The sequence below is a fragment of the Solanum dulcamara genome, chromosome 6, assembly GCF_947179165.1.
Source record: "Solanum dulcamara chromosome 6, daSolDulc1.2, whole genome shotgun sequence".
NCBI lineage: Eukaryota > Viridiplantae > Streptophyta > Magnoliopsida > Solanales > Solanaceae > Solanum > Solanum dulcamara.
Window position 1 is genome coordinate 12665399 of NC_077242.1, and position 22109 is coordinate 12687507.

The 22109-nt window shown below is 34.4% G+C and overlaps 1 protein-coding gene across 1 annotated transcript; it reads right to left on the reverse strand.

Annotated features, from left to right (window-relative positions):
* Positions 1–44: 44 nt before the first annotated feature.
* LOC129892123 (GPCR-type G protein 1) lies at positions 45–13658 on the reverse strand. The gene is made up of 13 exons (XM_055967673.1): positions 13149–13658; positions 9655–9755; positions 7216–7323; positions 6218–6338; positions 5103–5232; positions 4284–4362; positions 3230–3318; positions 2385–2477; positions 2034–2060; positions 1821–1907; positions 1093–1164; positions 619–749; positions 45–310 (listed from the first exon to the last, which is right to left on the reverse strand). The coding sequence occupies exons 1-13, from the start codon at positions 13361–13363 to the stop codon at positions 154–156; spliced, it is 1410 nt and encodes a 469-aa protein (XP_055823648.1). The 5' UTR covers positions 13364–13658; the 3' UTR covers positions 45–153.
* Positions 13659–22109: the final 8451 nt, after the last annotated feature.

The following is a 22109-nucleotide window of genomic DNA, read 5'->3' on the forward strand; positions in this document are numbered from 1 at the left end:
TTAAGCGCCATATTTACGAAGACATCAATTAGATGAAAACCAGCTTTGATCATACAAAAATTGCTACTATATCAATGATACATCATTACAAAAGAATAGTGTAACTGATTCTGGGTAAAAATAAAATATAGCATCTTCACTCAGGAAAATGGTTTAATCAATTGGGTGCTTATTATCGGCTTTGCGAGCTGTATAGTGTGCAGAGAGCAGAAGCAGAGACAAGAACGCACTGGCTACAAATATTGCATCAAACCACCTGTGGTAGAAATCGAATTGTATGTCTCCACCTAATACATCCGTTATGATTATCCTGCCAACATAAATTCAGTTAGGGTATTAGCGTAAACACGATTGTAGAATTCTTTTCTCGATAACAGATCATGTATCAAAATCAACTAAGTTACTAGCTAGCTTAATATCATTTTCCCATGTTCGCAAAATGGTCAGTTCCAAAGTTATAGCCATAACTACATACACCAACAATTATTCAAGTTTCTTTCTTGCCAACAACTCGGTAAGTGGAAATAGACTGTGATTAGTTTAAAGTGCAGAACATTACTAATCAAGTGATCTAGTAACAAGTATTCAGAATAGAGCACTTATTAGTAGTAACCATACCGATATTCAGTAGCCAGACTCTTTCTGATCAGAAGAATGGAGGAAAGGAAGTACATTCCCATGATTTCAGAGAGAAAAAGCACAACATTACTTGATGATCCACTTCCAACTCTGGAAACTGCAAAAAAGAACTGGACACAACCATAATGTTTCAAGTTAGCTGCAGGATAATCAAGTAAATAAAAAGTTGGTTTTTCATTTTCAAACAGTTAAAGCATGTCAAGTAGTTTCCTTGCTTCTTGTGAGGGTACATGTGCAACAAATTGGCGAGTTTAATCATTTAAATTTATCACCTACTTTGATTTCACATTTCTGTGTTAAACCTTAAAGAATTGAACTTATATTGTTACCTCAAAGCAACTGATATAGGAACACAGTCAACAAGATGAACAGATGTCATGTTACCAAGATACATAAACCATAAATTGTGGCATACATCAAACATGAAGATGTGACCATGAAGCATAAATTTACCTTCATCAAGTTAGTCAGGAAGCCCCTCACAGACACCACAATCAACACCCCAATGAACATGAGAGAAATGTACTGCGCAACGGAGAAATAGTCAGATAACTCATGTCCAGAAAATGGAAGACTAAATAATAGCAGAAACAATAAACTAATAAGATATAGCCTCAGTATGAACTCCTAAAGCTTACAACGTCACTCATAGAACAGTCACCCCTTATCCAACATAACATTGTTCCCTGTTGTGTGAAATAATTAATTTCACTCAGGTGGTAAATATTACCTCGACTTGATGTTAATAACAGTATACTGTTAAAGATTATCCTCTTATTGATGAGGTTTATTTTAGATGCCATATTTTATTTTAATTCTTAGAAACTTTTAATGTGCTTACGTATCCATTACCATACCAAAAAAGGGGGAAATTGCTAATGTGTTGAATTAGCTTCTCAGCTTTCACATTTTCAAACTCAAGAATGTAGATCTAGTTTCCCTTCAGTGATTTTGCTACAGGTAAATAAAACCACCCTCTTCAAGCACTTTCATTTTCTACCCAATTACTTCCAATTTCATGCAAGTAATTCTAGAAGCTAGCTTCTCAATCAAAACTCATTGATGAACGTTCATCACCAAAATGTATTAACAGAAGCAATAGCTTCATTCAAATGATAGGCTAACCATTTAAGAAGCACCATAATCATGAGTAGACGAAATAATGCGGAGAGTAGATGAACCTGTGATAATAAGTTGACATCAATTCCTATGTCAAAGAACTGTAAAGATATGCTGATTGTCCTTGTTACGGGATCTACAGAACCAGCCTGTCAAAGAACAGTATGCTTGTGTCAAACTTCATCCAGTATACGCTTGGTATGCAGGATTCAGCTATAAATTATGTAAAGAAAAGTGAACCATTAAGCAGATGAAATTCTAATATAGATGCGTACCTCCTTGAAAACAACGCTCTGAAGAGACTGCAAAAGTTAAATGGTCAATTAGCTATCTGGCTCAAATATTATTACATTTAAAGGCAGAACTTGAAGGGGTGAAAGCAACAAAAAAGAAGACCTATGCACAGTGCAGCAAAATCCGCAACATGAACAAACTTTCTAATGTCCATGTCAAAGTATTAATTATGATAGAGAAATGAAAGGCTATAAACGTTTCTGCACTAGTGTCGATCAATAATAAATACATCAATCAAGTTTCCTGCTAACACTGATGTAGGCCTGTTATATGAACAGGAAAACAGTAGACACCATGGGAGAGATGCTCCAAATTTAACGTCCTTTTCATACCTTTATCATTTTATACACACAATAGACAGAACACACATAGCCCAAAAGATTCTGCAAATGACCCTTCCATGTTCGAGAATAAGCAGCAGCTTCCTGGTGTGATGGACAACTTGAGTCAGTTAAACACAAAGAAAGTGGTTTCAAACCAATTGAATTAAATTAATATTAAAGAAGTAATACACTACAAGCTGAACTAGATAATGGAACTCAACATTATGAGCTTGCGGACAAATAAAGGAAATAAAGGAATATTTTGCTGCTATTGTAAGGTAAAAACAATGAAAAAACTATAAAATAGCAACATAAAGACTTGAATTCAGGGAAGCTGAATGGATACACACACACATAGAGAGAGAGAGGGACTACCTTGTTGAGTAGGAGACAAGCAAATACAGCAGACAGCCCTCTCCCCCAAACCCTTCAACTAGGAAAGATCACAAACAACAGCCAAAGAAAACAAATTGCCCAGACCTATCGTTAAAAGGAATGTTTCTCCACTCTTTCAAACAATTCAAACTAATGTAATTGTTTGTTGATATGGATCGAAAAAAGTAAACTTGTTTGTTGGTCAATTCAAATTAACATATCTTGATACTACTACTATTTTTTTCTTTTAACAAAGTAACTTGATTCTACTTCTCATTGTTTCAAATAATGATGTTTATATATACAGAATAACTACAACATTTCACACTTCAAATTGTAGTTTTAACCTCCTACCAAATCAGAACGACAATTTATCCAGACATCACTCTTTTAACAATCTCATTGGTCATACTATGTCAGTTATTAGCAAGATGGACAGGTAAAAAATAGTGCAACATTAGACAAAGTTCAATATGAACCTTAGCTTGGCGAAGCTCATAAATTTCCAAGAACAGCTGCTTTGATAGCTCCTCTAAGGTCTGAACCTCATTTTCCATGTTTCTAATATCTTCATGCATGAAGTGCATTCAACACCAAAGAGAAGTGTGTCAAAGAATTGTTAGAAGTAATGCAAATATCATGTACAGCAACAGAATGAGCATTTGATGTTAAGAAAAAGAGAAAAAAACAAACTTAGATAGATGAAAGTTGAATCCATCAGGCAACTAATGGATCCTGGTATTTAGAGACAAAAGGGAAGCCGCCACATAGCTGTTGTTCTATTTGCAGTGACAGCATATCAAACCATATTTCTTAAGCATAATTTCTTCCTCCATTCAAATGTGATATTACTAGAAGATTCCCCAAAAAAGAAAGTCACTTCTTCAAAGTGCAATTTATGCCACCCCATTCCTCATTATTATCAAGTGCTATTTAGAAAGTTGCATTTAATCCACAATAAAGCATTTAAAATTCAAATAGAAAAAAAGATAATAAGCCTGCATCCCTCTACTGCTCCTGCTAATCAGAATCACAGTAACCAACTTTCTTTTTGACATTGTGATAGGTCCTATATGAGATCGTTCAAAATAAAGTTTGGAATTGTTTCACTTCCCATGCCGTAGAATAAAAAATATCTAGAATTCCTCAGTTATGTACTTCCAGCTATTTTGATTTTAAGCCTTTAGATGTACTGCTTCACTCGATCCAAATAGTTTTCACTAACCTATCACTATGCTGTTTGGCGATAAGTTAAGACAAGGATGAGGGGCTGGCTGTTTTGAATTCACAACCTCAAAAATTTTGGGCATGCACAAACAAACTGTCCAGTTACAAAATTAGGAAAGAATCATAACAGAGAAAGCGAGAGAGAGTGAGAGAGAAGAAACAACAGAAAATGTGAACTGCCACAAAAGAAATTAACTACAATCAGCACATGTAGGAGAAATGAAAAAAAAAAAATCTTGTACACAGAGGCTTATATGCACTTGAATCAATAAATTTTCCATGAGAAATGTTCTACCATACACTAACCTTGTTCCTTTTGGTCATCCTGAACGGATCGTACAACTGTTCCCACAATGCGCTTAAAGAAGGAACTGGATTTTGTTTTCTGCAGCAGAGCCATATTTGAGAACACACTTCAAAATAAAATACATAAAGAAACTGCAAATGTTCAGAACCATGAAAGGACACCTTGCCTTTTCGTTCTTTATTATCTCTTGACAATAGCAGCTGATGTGAAAATTGAGTTATTGACTGGCGCAAACATCAGCTAACCTTTCTTTAAATATGGGAAGTCGCAATACAACTCCAGCAAGAAATTAAGTTACTGTTTTTAAAGCAAGTTATAGGATTTTTCATCAATATCTTTACAAAATTGCTATTGATCTAGAAAAGGGCATCAGAGAGATACTCAGGGAAGTGCTTCATGCAAGAAATACTTACAAACACTACAACACCCACCGCTGTAGCTAATTGACCACTATTTCGAAGTGTGATTTCTATGTTATTAATGGCCATTCCCAACGTCATATGGGTTGAATCACTTGAATGAACATGCAGTAGTGCTATACCCAACTCTAGATATTTTCAGGAGCCACATGGAGCACCTATAACTTCCAATGAAGGTAGGATAAGGGAAATACAAAGGCATACTAAAGTGTCTCAATAACGTACCCCAATAGCCCATTTAGAACTGAGCTATCATCAATCATTTGGCACTAGTATGAAAAAGAAGAAAAGTACAGGCCACCTACAAACAATAATCTGTGTTTCTTTACGTGCCTTTTGGGGTGTGTGTACACATAATAAAAGCATACAAAAGCAAAAAACTTAAGTTAACCAATTAACCTCTTCCGAATCTTGGATCCTCTCCATTTCCCTTTGACAAAGAATAATTCTCTTTTTCTTTGCAATACAAGTTTCAATTGACTGCATCAGCTGCCTCTCCAATCCTTTGATCTCTGATTCCTCTATTTCTCTTCAATACAGAAAGAGTCAGGATACCAAAAGACCAAACATGATTACTTACAACAACAACAACCCAGTGAAATCCCACAACATGGGGTCTGGGGAGGGTAGAATGTACGCAGACCTTACTCCTACCAAGGTAGGACGGCTGTTTCCTAGAGACCCTCGGCTCAGTAAAAGCATAAATGCATAAATGCATTAGAATAGGAAATTAAAAGCTTTATGAGAAAAACAACAAACAAATAACGAATAGATAACAAATAAATACAAATAAATAAATACAAATAACAAATAACGATTAAATAAATAATGATAGCGTCACAGGTTCAATAGAGTAATCAAAGCATAGAAAGTAATAAATAATAACATAAATAACATAAATCAGAATTCACAGCGCAAGAGATCGTAATGCACTACTACGCCTATGAATAGAGAAGAAAAACAAGACTATGAACTAGCATTCTACCCTAATGTGGGTCCTCCACACCCTCCTATCTAAGGTCATGTCCTCCGTAAGCTGTAACTGTGCCATGTCCTGTCTAATCACCTCTCACCAAACATGATTACTTATAAATATAATATCGTTGCTTTTGCTATGGACTTCAGTTTAACATATATTTGACTAAATACTAGGAATATCAAATTCAAGGAGGGGGGGGAAGCCCGGTGCACTAAGCTCCCGCTATGTGCAGGGTCCAGAGAAGGGCCCGACCACAAGGGTCTATTGTAGGAGTATCAAATTCAAATTGGTAAAAAAAAACTAGTCTAAGTAAGGGTATAGTAGGTTGTAGACAAAAGCAAAAGGTTATTAACCAAAGCTATCTTTATTAAAAATAAAACTACTCCATTGAACTAAGGAGGTTTCAGAAAGGAATGTACTGCAGAATTCATAATCAGATCTAGTTTCGTGCCATCTCCAAGACGATAAACTATAAACCAACTGAGTTTGCACTCACATGCACCAACTTAAACTGCATCTTATGCACACATCTTACCTGATGAATAGAGATAGATAACTGTATGGCAAATTGACTGCTCCAAAACCTGAAAGGATAGCCATGACAGTCACCCCAATCACTCCAATCCTGCTAACCAGCTGAGTTATGGTGAAAAATCCTGAAAAAGAATGTTGAAACATAGTTACATGGCAGGAGACTGCGGATACAAAGATGACAAGAGTCTCTGAGGAAAAATTACAAAATACTTCGGCTAAATTATTTATTCATCCACTTTAAATAACTTAAGAGGACCTCCCACATAGTCTAATGTGTCATTTTAGGCACCACCCTCACTGTTAAACTCTGACATCCCCTCATATACCTAGAACTAGACATTTATAGCGTGGACAACATAACATGGAAGCACAAATTGCATAAACCAAGAATAGGGTTGGATCTCGCTCTGATATTATGTTTAAAAATGGAAATTAGACTTAACTCAAACCCGGAAACTAAGTAATGAGGTGGGAATTGTCCAAAAACATATAAGGAGGCTACCACTCATACCTTGAACTAGTATGGGACTCTAATAATACCCTTAAACAATTTTTCATTTTTATTCTCAATCATTTTTAATTATTTTAATTAATTTTTACAAATCATTACAGCTTCATCCATCAGGTACAGATGCTCTAAGTTAGCAAGCAAACACTATGCCAGCTAAGATAGAGTTGAAAAGATTTGGAGTTTATTCCTGTTCAATAACGAGGATGTGCAAAAGAGAAAACTTGAATAAAAAGATGGTTGGAAAGAGTAGTTTTTTTTTTTGATGACAAGGGAAACCCGCAGCCGCTTCCTTTAAGCGTAGCTTTCTTTCTTCACGCAAATATTTGAAATTACAGTAAGAATGTACAGGAAACTTCTGGTCCTTTATAGTCATGTCATTACGATGTCTTATTCATAAAGGCGTGGCGTGAAGAACATATTCAATATTCAGAAAATCAACAAGGAGGGAGGAAAACAAGATCCATGTGCAACAAAAGAAACACACAAACCTCTGTCAGGTGAAGGCATTGGAAAATGAATGCCCAAGCGCCAAAAACCATAGAGAAAAGCCAACAAGAATAAGATAGCACCCACTGCAGCCCGTTCCTTCCTCACGCCTGAAATACAAAATCAAGATTCAGAACATCTTTTGAAGAGAGGTAATTGAGATGGTACAATCTAATATTCGGTTGGAGTGTGAACAAATCTTTTTTCTGGTTAAAAAGTATGCAACTTGTGTGCATGAGAGAGAGAATGCTGGAACAGCAGTGGAGTACTATAATCGAACTGCTATATGGTTATATTCAAGACTTTGTCCTACTTATTCATGGTTATTATAATATTACTAGTCTTTGGGAATGTGCCTTGCACGTTTATTCCAAAATACTTCAAACAAAATTTATATTGCAAATAATAAATTTTAAATGACACATATTATTAGACTTTCTCTGTGTTATAATATAAAAATCAAAGAATTACAATAAAAAAGAAATAACAAACTCATAAATTGAGATTAGAAATTCTTGCAAATTTGATGTTATTTTAGTGACATATATAATACTTTAATTTAAAGATAAATACATATTGTAATAAAAATATTTATCTTGTGAAATTAACTATTGTGCATGAAAAATATATAAAAACTAAATTGATGCATATATTGAATTGCATCATGGTCAATCCAAACGCGGTAAGAAGCATAGAACTGTGTTTTGATTCAAACATATGAACATTAAGAAAGTAAACAAAAAAAAAAGATGGGGCTGGGGGTAGGGAATGATAAGTACCTAAAACTGAAGATGGTGGAGAAGAGAACTCCAGAAATTGTGAATATATTAACCAAATGAAATAGTAGAAAAAACGTATTTATAATGGATGTTAGGAGTAGTAGAAAAGACTCAATTTATTATGAGATGTTAGGAGAAGTAGAAGAGACTTACTTTATTATAAGATCTTTGGAGTAGTAGAAAAGATCAAAGTTATTATGAGATGTTTTTACTTTTTAAAACAAAGATTAAATTTCTGCCCTTAATGCATTATACTTACATTTAAAGATAATGCTAAAAGTCTAAAACGTTGCCAGATTAAAAGTAAATGACCTACTATTAGTTAAATGAATGTGGACTATATTTGATTTAATTTACTCAAATTCATCATGTTTGGGTTTTAAAGAAAAAATTAAGTTAATTAAATTCTTTGTATTTTTTAACATTTTAATTTAGTCTAGGGGTAAAATGGTAATCCAACTTTTCATTTTGGAGTTTCCCACTTTTAGTAATATATATATATATATATATATGATGATTTTTTGGGTTACTGGAGAATTAGGAGTAGTCAGTTGATTTACAATGAAGTTGCATAAAAGGACAATGATGTGCCATCAGTACAACAATATACAACAATGCATCAGTGCCAAGCAAGTTGGGTTTGGTTAAATTACAACAACATACAATATTAAAAATATGGACCTTGGGCATAAATCCAACCCTAAAAACTAGCTTTGAGGTGATGATTACTCAAGATCATATCAATAAACAACAACTCATTCTCTCAATCAATGTAGGACACTTAAATCCCCTTCCCTCCCGCACACTCAAGGTTGGACAACTGGAGTGCAGACAATACAATATGGTGGCCCAACATTGGATAACAAAAATATGGCATGGGGCATATTAAGAAAATGGACCTTGGGTCTAACTCAACAGTAGAAGCTAGCTCATAAGGTGAGAATTCCCCTACACCATATAGTCAATTCTATTGAAGTGCATTAAATGCTTACAATTGTAAGCTATCCTTAGTAACCCATAACTAGATCAAGCCTTCACTCATTCCAAAATAAGCAGCTTTATGAATTCATAGCTTATCAATTAATCCACATGGTAAAATTCCTTTCCTTCTACTTTAAGAGCATGATACAAATTAGTACTTTCAACAAAGTGCATCTAAGGTAATGAAGCAAGTATGCAGGACACTATCTACTTAAACTTTAGAAGTAACCACCATGAAACTTCCATGTGCATGAGAAAGTATAGCCAAGGTTGTAGGTAAGAGTTACACTTAGACGGGGAAATCGTGCAAATAAAGCTCATATAACGATTCTTATAAACACCATCCTGATATTTCAAAAAAAGCACATCTATCTGAATTGTATATTAGATCAGCATGGGAGCAACTAGGTATTATCCTCTTGGTAGGCTTAGCCCTTCTTCATTCCATAGGGAAAGAAAAGATCACATTTTTGTACCAAGAAGCATTTTGGGACTAAAATGACAGCACAGGAAGCAGTTTCGTCCAATTCTCATCAACAGCAGGAATGGAAAAGTAAAAAATAAAAGTAAGATAGAAAACAAAAACAGTAAAAAAGAGAGGAGAGACCAGATTCAACAAAGGTGTGTAAAAGGTGAAAAGTGAAGTTTTAATTGAGCATGATCATAATTAAAGCAACTTACCACTGTTGCATAGCATCAGGTAGCAGTGATAGTAGGGCAACATGAAGACGAGTAACAGAATCAAACAAAATAAATCCACCTTCCAATTTATCCATCTTGCCCTACAGTTAACACAGAATGGTTAATCAATTAAACAACTTATAAAAACCTAAAAGATAGTGCAAAGCTAGTAAAACTGACTGAAGATATTGTTCCCTCCAAAAATGACCTACTCGTATAAAACTTTTCTCTCTCGAACAATTCAAACTAATTTAAGAAATACTACTTCATATAAATACTAAAATGGTATGATGTTTCCAACTAATTATTCCATTTTCTTCACAAAACTATTATTTCAAACATTTTATTACCAAAGTGAATACAATAATGAGGTTAAACATTTTATTCTTAAAATCCAAGTAGGTCACAATAGGTGATGTTTTAATGGAATGAAGGGTGCCCCTAGAGTCCTACATGGAACTATTTTTTTATAGGTCATACATGGAACTGAAGGGGAGCCTTGGAGTAACTGGTAAAGTTGCTGCCATGTGACCAGGAGGTCACGGGTTCAAGCCTGGAAACAGCCTCTGGCAAAAATGCAAGGTAAGGCTGCGTACAATAGACCCTTGTGGTCGGGCCCTTCACCGGACCCTGCGCATAGCGGGAGCTTTAGTGCACCGGGCTGCCCTTTATACATGGAACTAATATTGAGGACATAGTGTTTGCACAAAAATGTAATGTGTCACAAAAAAATGCCAATGGTGGTTTGTGTAACTTTAGGATCAGCAGGATGAAGCAGCAGTTAACAATTATAGACATTCATACAGGAAGCCAAACTGTTGTGAATGTAATCCTAAGTCACCTGACACTAAAAGAGGACTTCAAAGAACAAAAATATACAAACTTTTGATATTAAATCTGGCAAGCTTTAGAAAATCATTCGTTACTCTTACATGTAAAACAATAAAGATCTTGAGTTGAAAAGAAACAGAACGAGAGAGTGAAAGACATGATTTTCAGAAATAATAGTTTGCTATAGACTTTTTCGAGTTGAATGTTCTATCATATAGGCTAAAACTTAAGAATATATTTGGAAATGTTATCTCCCACCCTCCAACACAACTGACCATCAACATTCATAGCTCACTCTAAACATAATAAGAGCCAAAAGGTCCTTTATCATCTATAAGTTAGGAGGGAGAAAAAAAAAGAATCAAACAAATAAAAGATGAGGACTAATTGAGGAAATGAAAATTGAGAAAAAAACTTAACCAAATGGCAAGGGATCACAATATTCAGTTTCCAGCAGAGAGATTATATTACATTTTCCTGGCTGCAACTTACTGATCAGAAATTGGAACCTTCATATATCTAAAACTTCCACTTGTTCTGCATTCACTCTTTAGCTAAAGCTTTTTAAAGTTTTTCTCCTCATTAGGACGTAAGTCTTCAGAAAAAAAACTTTGTTTACATTCCTAGTAGATTTAGACCCGCCAAAGTAAAGTATACAACAAGTAATGTGATGACTACAAAACCATGTGATGCAGCTGGCATCCTGATAGATGTTTAAAAGTACCTCAGAGAGGTAGGAATAACATAACTAACCATATTCTGCGTCTATTGAGGAGTGGAAAGGTATCAAATGAGCAGAGAAAGAGTACAATAGTTCAGATATGTAAGAAAAAGGACATATTCAAACTACTATGAACAATCATGATGTTAAACTTATGTCTCATATGATGAAACATTGAGAAAGCATGATATAACATTAATTTAGTGACATTTAAAGGATGACAGAGAAGCAGTTTGGGTATATGTTTCAAAAATTTACAACAAAGACTACATTTTAGAAGGAAAATTGAAATAAATCTATGGGAGAGGAAGATGGATTTTCACATAATATTCATTAATCTAGAGAAAGCATACGATAGAATATCAAGAAAAGTTCTTTAGTTAGTACTTGAAAAAAATGAATCTATATCATATATAAAGGATATACAGATAAGTTTACCATAAACTTGAGTGTACACAAGGATTTGCCTTGAACCATACCATCCTTAGTTACAGGTGAGTTAATCAGTAGGGCTTTTTTAATAAGTCAAAAGATTCATCATTAAACACAAAATCGTAGTCAAAAGTGCTAGTTGTTCATATGGTTCGACTGTGTTGAGTATTAACAAATAAGATATAGGATGAGGTTCCATGCACTATTTGCAATTTTGCATATGGTAATATATTGATGAAAACAACGAGTAAATCAATTCAAAAACTGGAAACGGAAAAGAAATCTAAGGGTTTTAGAAGAAGTCAAAGTAAGACAAAACATATGCAATGTAATTATCTTCACAAGAAGAACAACGACCAAGTGCGAATAGAGGGGATTGTGATATATAAATATAACAATTCAAATATTTAGGCTCCACCGTTCAGAAAATGGCATGATAAATGAAGATGTAACATAGAACTAAATAGGCTAGTTGAAATGAACCAGTGCCACAAGAGTACTATGCAACAAAAGGAAACATAACTAAGTAAAATCCAAGTTTTATACAAGAGTGGACCAAGATCATTAAATGAAAAAGGTTAGACATGATTCAGAATGATCACATCAGACAGAAGGTGCATGTAGCATATATAGAGGATAAAATAAGTTATAGTTGCTGGAGATGGTTTGGCAATGTCAAATGTACACCTCCAAATACACCGGTCTGTAGGTATGACACTCCTATGATCTTAGTGCTAAAAGGAGATGAGGTACATCTAAGATTGCACGAAACAAAGTTGTTCCCAAATATCTCTAATCTCAGAATAAATGTGAATCTAGTTACAGAATACAAAAGAAGAGCAACAATACATGTAAGCCACACCAACTAGTTTGGTTTCATGCTTGATTATTGTTACTATACTAATGTTACTGGTGTTAACTAGGGCTCATTTCAATCTGATGGAGACTCGCATGTCAATGCTCTAACTGTAAGATTTATAGAACTGCTAGTTTTTATACCTGTAATTTTCCTAAAATTACAAATTAGTAACCAGTACTGAAAGGAAGCTAGCCCCAATTGAACAGAACAAATATAGAGGATTTATATAACCAACCAAACTAGTTTGGGATTGATGCCTAGTTCATTCATTGATCTATCGGAATGTAATTCTTCCATCCCAAGATCATCAGTTCGTCTATTCCTATGTCATAGATCCAATGAAGAATTTCCCTCTATCCCTGCAAAGACAATCTCCAACTGCAAACACTGGTATTTATCTTCTATAAATCAGATGATTCTCTCCAGTATGAACCCATAATCACGCACAGCCAGCTCACCCACTCCCAATTAACCAAACAAAACATCACAAAGATCCTGATTTCTCATCCCATTAATGCTCTATTACCATCAACTAACAAAAAATCATTCAAATCCAGTTCTCAACTAAACAAATAAACTCTACACAATGCATAAAATCAAACAATACTGGGAAAAATAAGCATAAAGATTTGGCGAATAAGCAAAGCGTACTCTTTGGAAAGAAGGGGAATGATCTCAAAAAGAACAAGCTGAAAAAGATTGCAGGAGAAAGCGAAAACAACACTGAATATGATCTGAACCAGTACTCTCTTTTCTTCATACTCTTTGTACAATCTGCGATTCAAGAACCATAGACCTGTCCAACCCAGTAAGGATAGTGATCCCACTGCAATTATTGTCTCGTATGTCACTCTTCCCCAACCCATTTGAACAATACTGCTCTGATTTGCTTTACTGGGTTTACTTATAAATCTGTGTCTACTTTTTCTGGAGTTTTTTTGTTCCTCCTTCAGTACAAAGCCATTAAACTCCACATTTCAGCATCAATTGTATCTCAATAATCAAACAATGATTGAAGATTCACAATGGTAGTTTTCTCTAAAACATCAGTTGAACTGGATCACTAAATACGGATTGAAATTTTTCTGGTTTTGGAAAGGGAAAAAGAAAGATTTTCTGGAGAATGTTTTTGATTAAATTTATTTTTAACATTTGAGTTGGTTTAGCAAAACCCTCGTTTGGATTATATTTTGTATTGAAATTTGAAATTGCTCATTTTGGGTTTGTTTATTTTTCCAAACAAACTTAAATTTGAAAACGGGATGATTTATTTTAGGAAAAATATGCTAATAAGCAAATATATATTAGTTAATTAGCTAACATAGCTATAGTTAGAATTAATTATGGTTCGCGGTAAATATTTAGCTGTAATTACAGTTTGAATTTTGTATAATTCACACGATTATATAGTTGAGTTTTGTATAATTCGTGCGATTTATACAAACGTTGTGCGCGAATCGAATTATATAGCGAAATATACAAACAATACAAATTGTATAGCGAATTATACAAACGTTGTGCATGAATTGTATAGTGAAATATACAAACATTATACAAAAATTACAAATTGTATAGTGAATTATATAAACATATACAAATATTGCGTGAATTATACAAACATTGCGATAATTATAGCTGCGAATTGTAATTAGCAAACTATAGCTAAGAAGCATAATTAAGATATTTTTGAATGGCTATATGCGAAAATTCTCCTTTATTTTATTTGGTTAATGTAAATATATGTGCAAAAGTTTTGAATTGAGAGTGTTTAATTGAAATATTTTATTTAAAAATTGAAGTGTTCAATTGGAACATGACTTAATTCGAATGTCTAAATAAAATATCTTAATAAAATTAAGAAATTAGCTATGCATTAAACCAAACATATATAAGTAAAATTAATATATCAACTTCATGCTTCATTAATAATGTCATATAAAATGAAAGCAAGGTATAAAGATTCACAAATCAAGTAAGTTCTTTTTATTAAAAAAAATTAGAAGTGATAGGAATGACGAATATGAATACCCTTTTGAAAACATATATTTGAAATATGATAATATTCATCAAATAATTGTCTCATACACTTTACAATCTAATAAAATTGTAGAAAGAAAGAATAAAACATTAAAAGAGGTGATAAATACATTGTTGATAAGTTATGATTTACCATATAACTTGTGGGGGGAGGATTCTGTTGGGGGGAGTAGGCAACACAACTAAAATTTGATATGACAATTAATATGAAAATAAATTGAACACGAGAATTTTACATGGAAACCTCTCTAACTGATAAAGGGGAAAAACCACAGAGTAGAAGGATCTCACTATTAAAATATGGAGTACAATGTTTTCAAATACAAGAAGAAAACAACAATTAACACTTCTCTCTTGTAAAAGGAACAACTACTAAAGAGGACACTCAAGACTACAATATTTATCTTGGTGTATAACTCTCTTTGTATTCTTACTCTCTCTTTCTGGAATTTTTGGAATGATTTAAATGAGGGCAAGAGGCCCTCTATTTATAGGAAACAAAAAGTAGAAAACGCGTTTCTGCCAATGCGTTTCTGCAAACGTGTTTCTGCCCAACGCTTTACTTTTTTTTCTTTTTTTTTTCAACAAAAGTAGGTTGCCTGCCAACTTTTGACTTTTCTTCCTCTTTTTCGTTTCTTTTCTTTTCACATTCTCCCACTTGAAGATTTAATTGAGAATTAATTAAGTCTTCACACCATCTTTTCTATCTAGGTACTGCAATGTTACATTTCTGGTAGACCAATAGAAGATCGACACCATTTAAACTTGTTACTGTTGATCGGCTTTGTAAACATATCTGCTAGGTTGTCATTAGTGTGAATTTTCTGAATATCCACACTGCCTTCTTCCACCTTCTCACTGACAAAGTGATACTAAACTCGTATGTGCTTTGTCCTTGAATGAAATGCCGGATTCTTTGCAAGATGCAAAGCACTCTCACTGTCACAAAATAGAGCAGCCTTCTCTTATTTGTGCCCGAGCTCCTCCAGTAACATCTGTATCCATATTGCTTATTTGCTAGCTTGTGTAGCGGCTACATATTCTGCTTTCGTCGTAGATGTAGCCACGATAGATTGCAGTTTTGAAATCCACCTTACAGCTCCTCCATCAAGAGTAAACACATAACCTGTGGTGGACTTGCTTTTATCAAGATCACCTGCATAATCTGAATCAACATAACCTTTAACAGTAAAGTCTGATCCTCCATAACACATTACAACATCTGAGGTACCCTTGATGTATCTCAGAATCCTCTTAACAGTATTCCAATGCTCTCTACCAGGATTAGCCATGTATCGACTAACCACTCCCACTGCTTGTGCAATGTCAGGTCTTGTACATACCATGGCGAACATTAAACTTTCCATTGCTGATGCATACGGTACTCGAGACATCTCCATCCTCTCTTCTTCATTGCTAGGACTCATACTTGAGGATAACTTAAAATTAATAGGAAGTGGGGTAGAAATTGACTTACAGTCTTGCATCTTGAAGCGTCTCAAAATTTTCTTCAACTAGTTCTTTTGAGAAAGTCAAATCTTCTTATTATTCCTGTCTCGGTGAATTTGCATCCTAAGAAACTTCTTTGCTGGTCCCAAGTCCTTCATTTCAAACTCCCTAGCTAATTGTGTCTTTAAATTTGTAAGACGATCTTTGTTGGGGTCTACTACCAACATGTAATCAACATACAACAGCAAAATAATAAAATCGTCATCACCAAATCTCTTGTAATAAACACAAGGATCTGAATTATGTCTGTTGTATCCAAGGCTTATAATGAAGGAATCAAATCTCTTATACCAACACCTCGGCGCCTATTTGAGGCCATATAGAGATTTGTTCAACCTGCAAACCAAGTTCTCTTTTCCCTGTTCTTCAAAACCTTCCGGTTGGAGCATGTAAATTTCTTCTTCAAGCTCTCCATGAAGAAATGCAGTTTTGACATCTAACTGCTCCATGTACAAGTCAAATGTAGCACACATCTCTAGGACCAGTCGAATTGTTGTGAGTCGAACCACCGGAGAAAATATCTTATTGAAGTCTATACCTTCTTTCTGAGCGAATTCTTTCACCACCAATCTTGCACGATATTTCTCCACTTGATCATTACCATTGCGTTTGATCTTGTAGACCCATTTGTTTCCAATGGCCTTCCTTTCTTGTGGTAATTGAACAAGATCCCATGTTTTATTTTTATGAAGAGCTTCAATTTCTTCTTGCATTGCTGCCACCCACAAAGATGATTCTTGGCCTTTCATAGCCTCGTGAAAAGTTGAAGGCTCTCCATCTTCTGTTAGTAGACAGTATGCAATATTACTCTCCATAGAATAATCTGAGTGCCAAGCTGGTTCTCTTCTCTCCCTAGTTGACCATCGAACTCCTGGAGTTTCGATCTCAGCTTGCTCTTGTTCTTCTTGCTCTGGTGCTGCTTCAGAAGAAACTGGAACTTCTTCTATTTCTTCAACTTCAACTGTAGTAGTCTCTGATTTTTCTTTTGAAGTGCTACCTTCTTTTGCTTGTATCTTGTTTTCAATAAATACAACATCTCTGCTGATTACCACCTTGCGGGCTGTGGGATCCCACAAGCGATACCCCTTGACTCCATCAGCATACCCTAAGAAAATGCATTCCTCGGATTTTGGATCCAACTTTAATTTTTCTTGGATGTTGCACATAACATAAGCAGGACTTCCGAATATATGTAAGCGAGAATAATCAGCTGGTTTTCCTTTCCATATCTCCATTGGCGTTTTCAGATCAATTGCGGTTGATGGTGACCGATTGATCACATAACAGGCGGTTTTGACTACTTCTGCCCAGAATGATTTTTCCAAGCCTATAGTTGCCAACATAGCTCTTGTCCGTTCCAACAAGGTTATGTTCATCCGCTCTGCTACTCCATTTTGTTGTGGAGTATATGCCACCGTGAACTGCCGTTTAATACCTTCTTATTTACAGAAGTTATTAAATTCATCACCAGTGTATTCTCCTCCATTATTTGTCCTCAAACACTTGATCTTTTTTCTCAGATTCAAGTTCCACCCGCGCTTTGAATTCTTTGAAAATTGGAAAAACATCTGTCTTTCTCTTGATTGGATACACCCAACTTCTCCTGGAGTAATTGTCGATGAATAACACAAAATATTTCGCTCCTCCAAGGGACTTCACCGGTGCTTGCCAGACATCAGAGTGGACCAGATCTAAAATTTTCTTGCTTTTAGTAGAGGAACTGCTAAACTTCAGTCTATTTTTTTTGCTAGTAACACAATGCTCAAAAAGGGTAGTGAAACATTTTTGAGCCCTGGAAGAAGTTTTTGCTCAGCAAGAATCTTCAAACCTCATTCCAACATATGACCAAGTTTACGATGCCATATCATCGTTGATTCTTCAAATGAACTTGCTAATGCGGTTGATGCTTCTCCTTCTTGGTGTGTTTCACCTTTAAGCACATATAGATTTGCAGCAAGTTTTTCCGCTTTCATCACTACAAGCGCTCCTTTGGAAATTCTCATGACTCCACCATGAGTCTTATATGAACATCTATTATCATCTAGTTGTCCTAAAGACAATAGATTCTTCTTCAAGTCATTTACATGTCGTACCTCTTAGATGGTGCGTATCGTGTCATCATACATTTTTATTTTGATGGACCCAATACCAATAACATCCAAAGCATGATCGTTTCCCATGAACACAGACCCTCTTGAGATAGGATTATATTGATGGAATCATTCTCTCCTGGAAGTCATGTGCCCTGTTGCTCCTGTGTCCATGATCCAGACATCAGCGAAACGTTTTCTGCCTTCATTATTTGATATTGCCTCACTACATAAAATATCGCCATCATCCGAGGTACATGCAACATTCCCTTGAGCATTTGATGGCTCAGGGTGTTCACTCTTCTTTTTGAACCGACAATCTTTCTTGAAGTGCCCTTTCTTGCCACAGTTGTAGCACTTGATATTCTTCTTACTTCTTGATTGAGATCTGTCATGATTATGGCTCCCACTGGGGCCACATTCCGTTGGTCTTCCTCTCACCATCATCAAAGCTTTAGCTTGTTGAGAACTTACTTGTCTGTCTTCCTTATTTTTGCGCCGATTTTCTTCTTCCAAGACAGCAGCTATAATTTCATCGAAAACTAGACTGTCTGTATTGTTCGTCAGGTTGATGATGAGTTGATCATATGAGTCAGGCAGACTTTGAAGTAGAAGCTCCGCACGTTCAGTCCCCTCTATTTTCCAACCCATTGTTGTAAGTTGCGAAAACAGAGTATTCAAAGTATTGATTAGTTCAGTAACCGACATGGACTCTGTCATTCGAAGAGTATACAATCTTCTTTTTAAGAAGATTTTATTATGCAAAGACTTGGCCTCATACAACTCTGTAAGAGTATCTCATATTTCCTTCGTCGTCCGCTTTTCCGCCACACTAGACAATACTTGATCAGCTAGTGCCAAGTGTAGATCGGCAACTGCGTTGCTGTCTATGTCGTTCCACTTGCTGTCATCAACAAAGTCTGTGCTCCTGCCTTCAATTGCAGCTAAGCAATTGTCTTTTCTCAATATCGCTTTTATTTTCATTTTCCACAATGAGAAATTAGTCGCATTGAACTTTTCAACGTCAAACTTTGTTGTACTCGACATTGTTATTTGTTTCACACCCTTCTAGATCATTTCTGAATATTTTTGCGAACACTCATGACAAACTGTTCCGTCACCGAAATTTACTATTCACGTGAATAGTACTATTCACCGAATTTTACTATTCACAAAAATTTATTATTCATGAATAGTATCTTCGCATAAAACAGACAGAATAACCGAGGGCTCTGATACCACTGTTGGGGGGAGGAAGCACCACAACTAAAGTTTGATATGACAATTAATATGAAAATAAATTGGACACGAGAATTTTACGTGGAAACCCCTCTAACTGATAAAGGAGAAAAATCACAGAGTAGAAGGATCTCACTATTAAAATATGGAGTACAATGTTCTCAAATACAAGAAGAAAACAACAATTAACACTTCTCTCTTGTAAAAGGAACAACTACTAAAGAGGACACTCAAGACTACAATATTTATCTTGGTGTATAAACTCTCTTTGTATTCTTACTCTCTCTTTGTCGGATTTTTGGGATGATTTAAATGAGGGCAAGAGGCCCTCTATTTATAGAAAACAAAAAGTAGAAAACGCGTTTCTGCCAATGCGTTTCTGCAAACGTGTTTCTGCCCAACGCGTTACTTTTCCTTCTTCTTTTTTTCAACAAAAGTAGGCTGTCTGCCAACTTTTGACTTTTCTTCCTCTTTTTCGTTTCTTTTCTTTTCACAGATTTCTTATGGTTAGAATATACAAAACCGAATACTCTATAGCAAAACAAAATTCATTCCATATGAGAAGTAGAAAAAAAGAAATCTCAATTTGAAATATTTTAAAGTGTGGTGACTTTTAGCTGATGTGAATTCATGGGATATGCAATCAACAGTGAAGTATATCATTTTCTAGTTCAAAAATAAGAAAATCATGACATTCATGTTAATTGCATCATATAATGCTAAATATTTTAAAAATATTTATCTGTATTAAAAAAGATGTAAGTCGTCTAGCGAAAGATTTAAACGATTTCGATAAGAAATAAATGAAAGTATATCTAACGAGGAGAATTTAAGACTTAGAAAACGTCAAAAGACATCTATTTGCTTTAGTCCTGATTTTTTGATATTTCTAGTGGAGAATGAGTCTCAAACTTTTAAGAAAACAATTTCTTACTCATTAACAAAATATTGAAAAAAAGATAATTAATAGTGAAATAGAATCTACAATGAATACTCATACTTGAAAATTAGTTGATCTTCCTCTTGAAATAAGTTTTGAAATATTTAAAACACACATAAAATTATATATTGCACTATAATAAATATTCCACGATAATTGAGGAATATAATGATACAAATTGAATAACCAAATTATCGGAAGTGAAATCCATGAATGGATACATTTTCACCATTGGTGAAGAAAAAATATCTTGAAAATCATCCAAGCAAACATGCATTACTCGCGCTACAATTAAGTTCAAGTTTATAACTTTGGATAAGACTGGTGAAGAAGCAAAATGACGAAGGAATTTCTTAGAAGATATTCCTTTTGGGCCTAAACCAATGGCTCATTTATGCTTACATTGTGATAGTCAAGTTGCAATTGAAATAGATGAAGACATTATGCATAATGAAAAATTTCATCACATACGCTGAAAACATAATACCGTTAGGCAACTACTCTTTAGTGAAATTATCACAATAAACTATGTAAATGCTAAAGATTATGTGTAAAATTCATTTACAAAAGATCTAACTAGAGTGGTAGTTGATAAATCATCAAAGGAAGTGAGATTGTGATCTAGAATAAATCATCATAATAAGAACTCTACCTAAGTAACTGAAAATTTCAAAAAGTTATGAAAGACGGTTCAACATTGTCGCAAAAATTAAATCCATTAACATGATAAGACAATGTTCATGAACAAGGATAAAACACTAAAATAAAATTAGTAATTTTTAAGTTTGACATGACATGATCAAACAATGTATCTTTGAGTTACACGTTTAAAAATCACCTATGTGAGTGTGAAGTATAAGCCGTTCAAGGAGAATTAATGTGAGACTAGTTCTCTACGCACTCATGAAATCAGGCGATATTCATAGCTAAAACAAATACAACAATGAGAACCAGGAACGTTTAAGAATTAGTTGTGTACATATGTTGCCTGGGTATACATCAAAGTTCAATGGTTCAAGGATATCATATTTATCAATTGACTAAGAGCCTGTATAAATTGGTTTTTGGCTTTTGACTTATTTTTATCATTTTAGCTTAAAAAAATTGTGCTTATACACACTTTTTTAATTTATCCATTTACTCCAAAAGTGCTTAAAGCTATTTTGACTTTAAAACACTTTAAATAAGTCAATCCAAATAGGCTTTAAGTATATCCGATACATGTTCACTATTGCAATTCAAAATAAAACCTACTTACTCAGATGCGATTAATCTTTAATTGCAAATCATACACTTTCTTCATGCATATTGTCATAATAAAGTCATTATCCCTTCATGTGGGGAATTGTTGAATTTTTTTCATAAAAATTAAGTTTTAAAGACAAGGAGTAATGTGAATCGGAAAAAATAAAATGGAGCGAAAAATGAAATTTGAAGAAAGTTCATTTTTCCTTGTAAGGAAGAGGAGAACTTTTGTGCTTATACTTCTTCTAGCTCTTAAAGAGTTGAGAAGAGAGTCTTCCATCGTGCTGTCGTCATCACTCGACTTCGAATTAAGATTTGAATTTGAATTTGTATAGGCTTCCCCTTATTTTAGACATTAAAAAACAAAAAAAAAAGAATACTTCTTTTTCACAAAAGCAAATAACAATTCTTCTTCTCCAAAAGCAAATAACAATTCTTCTTCTCCTCCTTTTTCTGCATTGTTTAAAAACAAAAAAGTAAGTACTGTGTGATTTACTCCATTTGTTCAATTTGCTGAAGTTCATCAATTTCGATTGTCAGTATTGTAGAATA